Genomic DNA, 10,332 nt, shown 5'->3' with positions numbered 1-10,332 from the left:
AGGGGGGGGGGGGGAGAAAGGAGGAGCGGGACGCAAGCCGCCGTGGGCAAACAGCGACATCGTGTGGCCTGACATGTGCAACCAACTCAAACTTGACATACGCCTAATGCACAGGAACAACAAAACACGTCCGGAAAACATTTGGTTAACGAGTTCTCATTTAATACAAAAACCGGAGGGAAAAAATGTCGGATTTGACAACTAATTTTTGGGACAAATTAAAATGTTAGCCTTGCCGCCAAAATACAAAATGTAAAAAGGATTTCATTTCATTAAAAAATTAAAATAAAATAAAAACATTGGTACGGCCCTTACATCCGTCAATTTTCTCATCTGTGAATCTTCTCGTGGGTCGCGGGCGTGCACGGAGCCTATCCCAGCTACCTTGGGGCAGTAGGCGGGGCCAGGACCCACTGCAAAAGAAAAGAAGAGCTCATTTCTGCTTAGCCACTTTGAGCAGTATTTGACACCATAGCTCTTTCAAACCATGCTAAACCATCAAACTGGTATCATTAGCCAATGCATAAAATTGTACAAAAGAAATGCTTTTGTGTTTTTAAAGTCAAGGGAATCTAATTTACCTCGAGAATGACATTGCTAAAATGCTTCCAAAGTCTTGGCTTCTGGCCTTTCTTGACATAAACTTAACCATGATGTATATCTACTCTCCACTTCTGTGCAGTGTGACTCCACTAAGGGGCATCAATTCCATTTTTCCAACGCCGTTATTTGACAACGTTACTGACCAGAAAATAAAAATTCACGTCATATTTTTTGTTTGTTTTTTTCAATTCTGGGGCACGTTGCCGGCCCCCAGCAGCGCCGCCCTGTGCCGTTGCACATACTGCACATGCCTTTGGTCATGAGCGTCACAAAAACATATCTCTGACAGCCTCCATCTTCTGAGAGCAAACACTGCCATGGCTTTTTACTGTCAGTGTGCTGCTTTGTAAGCCAGTCCAGCATACACAAGTGAAATACGTATTTAACAACATAACCAGCGCAGGGAGCCACTACGACAGACATAAATCTGTAAAGCTGGGGATCAATATTCTGCTCCCAACAGGGAAACCACAGTGGCACAATACAATTAAATGTTCCACTCGCAGAGGCCTTTTGTCGTCTGCGGCGGCACCAAACCGTGAAAACCGATGTGCCAATGAATCCCAATCAGCTCATCGGCATTCCCAAGCGAGAGGCCGTTCGAGCGGCGGTCGACGCACCCGTCGTTGTCATCCGTCAACAGAGCAATGGAGATCAACCGCGAACACACTTCGAAAGGGCACATGGGTCGATTTTGAGATCTCGAACACAACGAGTCAAAAAGGAAGCCTCCTGGGGCATCTGAAGTCATTTCAGAAAGAGTACAAATGTGAGTAGCTAAAACGGGTCATTTTCAACATGCGGGGGAAAAGGACAAATATAGTTTCAAACGCAACTTGGTCACCTGAGCCACTCGGGTGCGATCATAAAATGCTCTGAGCATCAAAGCCGCAGCATTTGAGCAGGAGGAGGCTTCAAAGGAATCTGTCCCAAAGTGAACTTCTGTGCTTTGAATTGATGCAGCTCTTCAGGGGTCAGATCGCTCTCGGCGGAGAACAACACGTCCGAGGCGCCGCCAGCAGAGCCTGTGGAAGAACTCGACTGTCCGAACAAAGTTCCCGCAGGTGCCTCGGATCCAAAACCGCTTCCAAATGTCGCTTTATTGTTGTTGGCAGCGGAGGAGAAGCTGAAGCAGGCGGCCGAGCCAAAGCCCGAAGATGAAGCCGCCGGCTGGTTGCTGGACGCAGACGCGAAGGAGAACGATGCGGCTGAAGGAGCGCCAGAACCGAAACCAGATGAAGGGGAGGTGGCACCAAACCCAGTCGGGACTGAGATGGCACTGCCAAAACCCGGTGTGGATGTTGGAGCTGCTGAAGAGCCAAATCCACCCGCGGGAGAAGCAAAACTGAATGTGTTCGCTTGAACTGGCGCTGCTCCAAATCCTACATTTAAAAAAAAAAAAAACATTTAAAGTGAAATTGGCACAATGGGGTTGCTACGTTCATATTTTTTTACTTGTCTTATATCGGGTGGGGTCTCTCACGTTTAAAAAAGAAAAATCAGGTTCAACCATTTTCAAAGGGTCCGATGTACATGGACACGGAATTAACAACGAAGACAAAGATTGAAGGTTTGATCACGGCAATTACCTTTACTGCCCAAACCAAATGAAGATGACCCAAATCCAGAAGCTGTTGAGCCAAAGCCACCGGACGAGACCAGAGATGAGGGATTTTTCAGTTCTGCAAGCTAGAGAGGAAGAAAAAAAATCCATCCACTTCTCAGTAACTGTATTTCAAAACTTTATTGTGCATCCGAGACTAGAGTTTGAGTCTTTTGAGACACCGAAAAGTCAAGAAAGCACTGCATATTAAATATAAGGACATGTGAAAGGGTTTTGCGGTGTGCTGCGTACCAACGCTGCACGAGTGGCTGGATTCATGAGCAGCAATTCCTGGACTCTGCTTCTCCACTGATTGAGCAACAGATTGACACCATTCAACTAAGAGACGGACCAGGAGAACCGCGGCATGTTAATATGTGCAACGGACAGGTACGGTGAGATGAAATGAAAATACTTCACGTACATAACTCTGCAGGTCTCCTGATGCTTTGCTGGAGTAATATTCCAGCCTAAGCTCTTCTGGAGATAGATCAGTAAAACCTACAAAGGGGAGCAAGTCAAACAAAGTCACCAAGTTTATTCTCTAAAAAAAAAAAAAATTAATAATGGGACAAAGACGATGTGTTTGATACACACCAGATAAATGTGTCTTGAAGGTACAATAACATGAAAAGCCCCACTGGCCCGAGCTCTCCCAAGTCTTCATGTCGTTCTGAATCACCTCCCTGGATGATAAGGAAAAGGACAAGTGTGGAGTTGCTGTATTTAACTCAAATTTCAGATTTAAAAAAAAAAAGACACATTTAAGTCATGTGAATGTATTCCAAAGTACCGTACTTCACAAAAAGCAGACTCACAGTTTCTGTTCATCATCTTCTTCGCCAGCTACCGTCGCTTCTCTTCCACCTCCTCGCCTTCCTCCCCTCTCAAAGTTGTTATTGTTGCCGAGTGCTGAGAATCTGTTTGGAGAAGAGAAGCTAAAGTCGGAGCTCTTCGCGTCCCGACTCCTCTCAGCCCATTGATCGCTTCCGCGGGAGGGCTGTTGCTGGTTGAAGCCTCCTTTTTGCAGAGAGGGATTCACCCAGACCTTGGAGCCATATGCTGAAACGTACACACGCCAAACAATCGATATGTGCGCATCCACTGCAGACTGACTGTCGGCAGCGGTCACTCAATGAGCGACACACTCGATCGCACAACCTGAATTGCGATGGTAGTAGCACAGACATTTTCTGATCGACCAAATACACGCGCTACAAATCTCAAACAACAGATACTGAAATTTACAGATGATAAATGGGCAGCAAAAACCTTAACGGCGAGTAAAATGTACTTTCAAATCCCCATCAAGAATCTGAATTGTATGTTTTTCTGTGATTCGAACCAAATGTAAATGCAGAGATGAAAGTGGACTTTCCTGAAAATACAAACACATACAGTGTATATATGAATTTAATTGACTTACCAGGTTTGTCAACCTTTCTAATGTAGTCAGACAAAAAATGTACAATCAACCACTTGAACGTGTTCCTAACACTCGCATCGATTGCACGTATATCAGCTTGCCCGTCGACCTGTTTGAACATTGCGCTGGGGCCGTACCCGGTCGATCGCGCAAGAATTAGTTTACACAAAACGCTATTCAAATACTCGACATTCAATGATTAATCTGCCTTTTGTGTGCACACGTGCAGCCTTTGTGGCTTCCGTTCTCGCCGAAATGTCCAAATCTCCGAGATATGGCGAGGCCATGAGAATGCGAGGGCAGGAGTGTTAATGTTACTAGTGTTCGTGCCTCAACATGGCTACGCTCGTGAAAGCAAAACAACGAAATCAAACGTGTTCGTTCAATGTTCTCAACTAACATCTGGATTCATTTCAGGCCATTTTCCCGGAGGAATTTTCATGAAAATTTTGAAATCCGGAATTCCGCAAAATCCGGAGGACTTTCATCACTGTAAATGGCTGGATTTGCACACATTTTTAGGATCTGCCAATAGCTTGGTATGTTACTCTGATGACATATCGTCTCACTTCGAAGACTAATTTCATTTCATTTTGATCAATTTCAAATGCCTATGTTGGTATATTCCATCCATCCATTTTCCGAACCGCTTAATCCTCACTAGGGTCGCGGGGGATGCTGGAGCCTATCCCAGCTGTCTTCGGGCAGTAGGCGGGGGACACCCTGAATCGGTTGCCAGCCAATCGCAGGGCACACAGAGACAAACAACCATCCACGCTCACATTCACACCCAGGGACAATTCTAGAGAGTTCAATCAGCCTGCCATGCACGTTTTTTGGAATGTGGGAGGAAACCGGAGTACCCGGAGAAAACCCACGCAGGCCCGGGGAGAACATGCAAACTCCACACAGGGAGGCCGGAGCTGGAATTGAACCCGGTACCCCTGCACTGTGAAGTCGACGTGCTAACCACTGGACTACCGGGCCGCCCCTTGGTATATTCCTTACTATGTATTTTAACAACGTATGTTTTTTTTAAATCTTATGTTTTGAGAGCCACATTTTCTCATTTGTCTCGAAAATTAACTACTTAAAAATAATTAACATCTTCATTATAGATTGGCACTTTCCTTCAATGTCGAGCAAGATCTACAATGATACCATCCTTTTGAAAATAGAACAAAGATTAAGAAAGTTATGAAAAGCAGAAAAGGCTGGAAAGATTCATTACCTTCTTAATAATTATCAAAGGAGAATCATACATTACTTATACAATAGGACTTGTCTTTAAACGACAAGTCGTATAATGCTTGGCTCGTGTAAATGAATTATTATCTGAAATTTTACACATACATGCATTTAGTACATACTACGATGAACTACATACCCCCGCCTCCTCCGCGAGACTGCTGGGGAGCCGAAGAGCGGTTCGAGTTATAGCCTTCAACGCCTCCTCTTGGATGCTCGTTCCAGCATTTATCACCGTAACGACAGCGGCCCTGAAGAAAAAAGTGACACACTGTCATGTTTTTTGTTTGTTTGTTTGTTTGTTTTTTGGGCTTCGGAGTCAGCTAGGCGAAATGTTTTCGCCCTTCCTCTCAAAGTCGCAGGACAATGACGTCAACTTTTACTTCTTCTCGCCCGAAAAGCAAACATCGGCGTGGCGCCTACTGCCCCAAACGGACGGCGTGCGAAAGGCAACCTGAATCGCCGTCTACTCCTCGGTGGAGGCGCGTCCGTCGGAGGGAAAAGCGGGATTCAATTTCAAACCCCGGCCACGGGGAACCAGCGCCATCGGATTGGGCGACGCGATTGCAAAAAACATTGACAGCGATATAGAAAGAAAAAAAATCGCGTCAAAGGTCGCGTAGTCGTATCATTTCGCGCCGAAAAAAAAGACGAGTGGCGCGTTTTCGCCGTTGAATTCTTTGAAAAACGACGCCGGGTTCAGGTGTGGTGTATAATCGTGTTACAGTTGCCCTTATCGCTGCTCTGACTACGTCTCGGCGCCGAGATCTGCAGGAATAAGAAAAAAAACATGCCGAGGCCCAACAGGCAGAGGGAGTACAAACCAGGAGACCTGGTCTTCGCCAAAATGAAAGGCTACCCGCACTGGCCCGCCAGGGTAAGCGCCATTCCGATCTGCAAGGCTTTTCTTTTTTTTTTTCATTGAAACTATGCTTGCCTGAACGAGAGGCCTACTAGCTTGCGTATCATAGCTTACCGCGCTTTTTGCTAGCTAGCCTACACACACGCCTGCGCGCACACGTATTTCTTCTCTTAGCCATATTTGAAACAGAAGTAGCGTTATGTTTTCTGCTTTTAGTAACCCCAAGTGCAACTACACGTATCCTAACAAGCCATTTGTAGACGCTGGAAGGCTTCGTCAAATAAATTGAAGTATCAGCAGCCGCCCCCCATCTAAAAACGTTGCAAAAAAATCGCCGTTGTCGGTGGATAATATTGAGTCGAGTGGGTTAGCAGCGAGGGTGACACTTGTTGCAACAATGCAAACAGTGGTGGCAATGCCCTTCTCCAAGATATGGGTCGGGGGTCCCTTTTTATGAGATCAAAGTAAAATGCTGGAAATCTTTCTATAGATCAGTGGTGTCTTAAGCTATTTGCACCAAATATTACCTCAAAGAAAATGCTTGGCTCTCTACCACTATCATGATCAACATTAAAAGAATCTAGCGTTGTTGTCATGAAACTCAAGAGGGAGATGATCATATTTCACGGTGTAATCCACTGAACATATTGTGTATATTTGAAACTCCTCAAGCAATGATCCCAATGCAATGTGTTGCACATAAGTAGGTAATATTGTACTTCAAGAATTATTTGGAGGGTGAGTTTTTGTACAGTACGCATCCTACCCACGGGAAGCCATGGATTTGGTTCAGGGCGGATTATTAAATTTGAGTTTTGAGGTGTCGTTATGACTCTCGTACTGTGCCGGAGCCCCATTTTGACATCCGTACAAATTTGAGTTTGTTCATGAATAAAGTGGCCCCGTAATTTAGTTTGTGATGTGGAGCATTTACTGACAGAGCATGGTATTTTTCCAACCAGCTACATGTTCAGATTTTGAAACATTTCACGTCCGCTCTTTTGCAGATTGACGAGTTCCCAGAGCGAGCAGTGAAGTCGCCCTCCAACAAGTACCAGGTGTTCTTTTTCGGGACGCACGAAACGTAAGTAACAGCGTGGCAGTCGAGCGACTCATCTTTTTATCCTGCCTTATCGGCTTTGGATTCCTTGACGAAAAGATTGTGCCAAAGCGAGATAGTGCTATTATTGCATTGAACTGGTTCCAAAACAGTGAACTGGTCAGTTACACAAAAGTTAAAGGGCTTTATTACGGCTACAGATCAATTTTACATTGTTTCCTTATGAGGAAAACACATCTTGGAACACGGCAAAACCTCAGCACGCGGGTTGTTAAATTGTTACTCTAAGTAGACATAATGAGGGTTTGACAGCATTTGGCGTTTCAGGGCGTCCCTCGGGGCCAAGGACTTGTTCCCATACGACGAGTGCAAAGAGAAGTACGGAAAAGCCAACAAGAGGAAAGGCTTCGCCGAGGGCCTCTGGGAGATTGAGAACAACCCCACTGTCACACACGAAGGCTACAAGGTGAGACGCCGCTCTTTTCCACTTGGCCCCCGCGTAATGTTTAATTGTTACAAATGAGCGCAAATATGCTCAAAGTCATCAAAGAAGGACGACGAGTCCGAAGAAGCCGCCGACGCGGAGAAAGCCGACGCGGAGGGGAGCAGCGACGAGGGCGAGGGTGCCCTGGTCATTGACGAGAAGAACGACAGAGGAGGAAACAAGCGCAAGGCGGACGAGTCGGCGGAGGTGAGTGTCTCTCGCGTACCCATTTCTAACATCGGAACCTGTTTTTACGAAATGAGAGAGCCCACACAATACCGTTTTCCCCTTTCCTGATTCGGTGCTTACTGCTCTTCTGTGTATTGTAATTTACATCATTAACACACACCCCATATTTGCACCGACAAACGCAAGTCTCCTCCTTCAAGCCCAAAGACTGGTTTGTGAGACCTGGGAGAGTTTTTTTGATTGAGCGCATCGGCGCAGGAAAATCATTGGTAGCACACAACAGCCCGGGATAATCACTTGAGATCATCTTTCAGGGGCATCCGAAAATCAGGGCTTTTGCTGGCTTTTATCAAACAAGTGGAATAAAGATCGACAATCAGCCTGTGCGCCCCCTGTCAGGTGTCGCCTAAGCGGCCGAAGGACGCGGATGCCGAGGGTGCTTCCGACGTAGACAACGCAAAGGCGGAGGGCAAGGTCAATGACGTGGTCGCGCCCGAGGAAAATACCGCAGCACCGGGAAAGCAAATGGCAGATAAGGTAAAGTGCTGTCAGAGTGCTACCGCGCCGGGGATGGCAGTAAATCATTTTTGCATCCATGTCCCCCACTTGCGCATCATTAAGCACGGAGCAGGACTTTCCCACCCATGCACAGTTCTGCGTGCACAAATGCAAACATTTGCAGATTTTATGTGTTTTTGTTTGTTTTTAAACTCCCCCCTCCATTATTTACGGAATACTCAGTCGCTGCTTTGGAAATGTCCTACGATGCCACATGTTGGTGCCAAAGCCCTGATTTTCATTGTAAAGGTGAAAATCTCAGCAGTAATCATGTGTTTTTGTTTTCCCCAACTGCTCCCTTCAAATTCCCCCGCCCCCCCGCAGGCCGTGACAGAGAGTGCTTAACGTTTGCCTCTTCAGACAAGAACCCGTCGATGCTTCTCATCCGGAACAGAAGCGTGGACGCCTTGACGTGCAGGAAAATAGATTTCACAAGATCCATGAATATTTTCAACAACAACAAAAAGCGTTTGTATGGCGAGACAAAGAAATGTTCATTTGTCAAATTGGGATATCATATATCCCAATAGGAATAATAACAATTGGATTTCCAAACCAATTGAGCTGTTTGGGGCTCGTTTATAAATGGGGGTTTTGGTGTGTACATATTTTTTTATTTCCAAGTGCAATTAAGTAATTACGTGGAGCGAATGCCGGGTGTCAAACCTAAAGAACGACAAACAAAGGGTAACTCAATATTTGAAAATGGTCTTCAATTATAGATATTGTAATCCTTAGTGTATATGGTGAGAGGGGAAAAAAACATTTTCACTTCTGCTTTCAGCTTTAAATTGAAGTGTTTTACTTCCGGTTGTTTTACATTAGCTGCTCGGCAGATACTTAAGTTTATGTCCCGTTTACCTAATCGGGGTTTCCCAAACCATTGCCATAACATCGGCCTCCAACTGTATATTAAAACGTGAAATATTGACTTCAAATGAACAACGACGACTCCAAGACGATAGGCGCCCGCTTTGTTTTGGGGAAACCCTGCCGTTCGACACGAGAGGCCCTTTGTTTTGTGTTCAGGAAAGCCTGCCATTCGACATGGTCTTGTCCGCTGTACGGTGATATTTGCTTGCTTCCTTTTGGTGGTGTTGTGCTCATTGAGGGTGCCCACGTGTGAATAATTTAACATCCGGTTGTGTATTGAACATATGATATATAAATATATATACATATATATATATTTAGACCCTGTCTCAGAGCGACAATTTTAGCGTTTGATATGTTAATACTTCGGGGAATTGTGTGTCTCAAGCTGAAAGACATTCCCGCATGCTCGGCCGTGTTAGTGTATAGCCCGCTACGCCCTTTCAAAAGTTAACACTCTTCAAGTTCATCTTAACCACCATGGAATGCGATCGGAACAAAAAAAAAACAAAAAACAAATGTTGATGATGTCATTGTGATCCTTTGACGGCATTTCATTTTTTTCATCTTTCACGTGTACCGTATTTCCTCAAATAGTGACCCAGTTGGCCAAACAACTGGAGTGCGCAGAGTCTCTGTGAATGTTTTAAGCAAATTCAAATTGAGAGTGGTTGTGAAAGACGACTGCGTGAGGTTGAGCTGGCTTCATTGCGACGACTCGCGTTCTGTGTGGTCAATCGTGCAACAATGTTGTGTGCGGCCATGTTGACATCCCACAGCTTGTAAGTTGGGCCAGCTTGCCTCGTAGAAATTATGTACCTTAAAAGACCAGACCTTTTGCAGTTGGGTAAGTTCAGGCTCCACCTTGACCACTGTTCTCAGAAATACGGTATCCACTTACAAGTGTTTTTGATGGTGAAACCTTGTAAAAAATAATTTTTGATCTCCAAAATTGCTGAACTGGAATTTGAGTCTTACATCTCTCCCCCCCCCCCCCCCAGCCCCCCAGTGTACTTATGTTGTCAAGTCTTATGTTGAACAACATTGTGAAGTTCTAAACAAGGAGTGATTTATTTTAAGGTTAATGTGTGTCGCTGTTAGTTCACAACTCTCCCCCGCTACGTGAATCCAGTGGGAGCAAGCAAAGAAAAAGAACAAAAAAATAAGAATAATTTTGTATATAACATGGTCAAAATGTGACCTTGACGCACATCATGCATCAACGTTTTCCACTCTGCGGTTTAAAATACACGGCGAATTGATTTGTTCTCTGTGTGTAATTGTTGCTATCACCCCCCGTTGTTTTAATATGCTGCGCTTTAGTTTAATATTGTAGCTGCTGGTCCATTTAATAAACATGTTTATTACAAAGACTCTTGTTTTGGCGTTGTCTGTATGAATTGAACAGTTAAATATGCAGTCTGTT

The 10,332-nt window shown here is 45.0% G+C and overlaps 2 protein-coding genes across 4 annotated transcripts; one reads left to right on the top strand and one right to left on the bottom strand.

Moving 5' to 3' along the window:
- Positions 1 to 140: 140 nt before the first annotated feature.
- Positions 141 to 5,335, bottom strand: nup42 (nucleoporin 42). Of its 2 annotated transcripts, XM_086136997.1 has the most exons (8): positions 5,020 to 5,335; positions 3,025 to 3,268; positions 2,804 to 2,892; positions 2,631 to 2,707; positions 2,459 to 2,545; positions 2,193 to 2,292; positions 1,448 to 1,985; positions 141 to 413 (listed from the first exon to the last, which is right to left on the bottom strand). In XM_086136997.1, the coding sequence occupies exons 1-7, from the start codon at positions 5,156 to 5,158 to the stop codon at positions 1,486 to 1,488; spliced, it is 1,236 nt and encodes a 411-aa protein (XP_085993123.1). In that variant the 5' UTR covers positions 5,159 to 5,335; the 3' UTR covers positions 141 to 413; positions 1,448 to 1,485. The 2 variants fall into 2 exon arrangements, with proteins under 2 accessions (XP_085993123.1, XP_085993122.1); XM_086136996.1 differs by having other exon boundaries at positions 141 to 1,985.
- Positions 5,336 to 5,352: 17 nt separating this feature from the next.
- Positions 5,353 to 10,279, top strand: hdgfl3 (HDGF like 3). Of its 2 annotated transcripts, none has more exons than XM_086137008.1 (6): positions 5,353 to 5,757; positions 6,750 to 6,826; positions 7,130 to 7,268; positions 7,353 to 7,493; positions 7,875 to 8,012; positions 8,358 to 10,279. In XM_086137008.1, the coding sequence occupies exons 1-6, from the start codon at positions 5,671 to 5,673 to the stop codon at positions 8,376 to 8,378; spliced, it is 603 nt and encodes a 200-aa protein (XP_085993134.1). In that variant the 5' UTR covers positions 5,353 to 5,670; the 3' UTR covers positions 8,379 to 10,279. The 2 variants fall into 2 exon arrangements, with proteins under 2 accessions (XP_085993134.1, XP_085993133.1); XM_086137007.1 differs by having other exon boundaries at positions 5,360 to 5,757; positions 7,344 to 7,493.
- Positions 10,280 to 10,332: the final 53 nt, after the last annotated feature.

The sequence above is a fragment of the Hippocampus guttulatus genome, chromosome 18 (assembly GCF_054856545.1).
Source record: "Hippocampus guttulatus isolate MCC_2025c chromosome 18, RoL_Hgut_1.0, whole genome shotgun sequence".
NCBI lineage: Eukaryota > Metazoa > Chordata > Actinopteri > Syngnathiformes > Syngnathidae > Hippocampus > Hippocampus guttulatus.
Note: the sequence above shows the minus strand (reverse complement) of the source record. Positions and strands in the feature narration are given on the sequence as shown.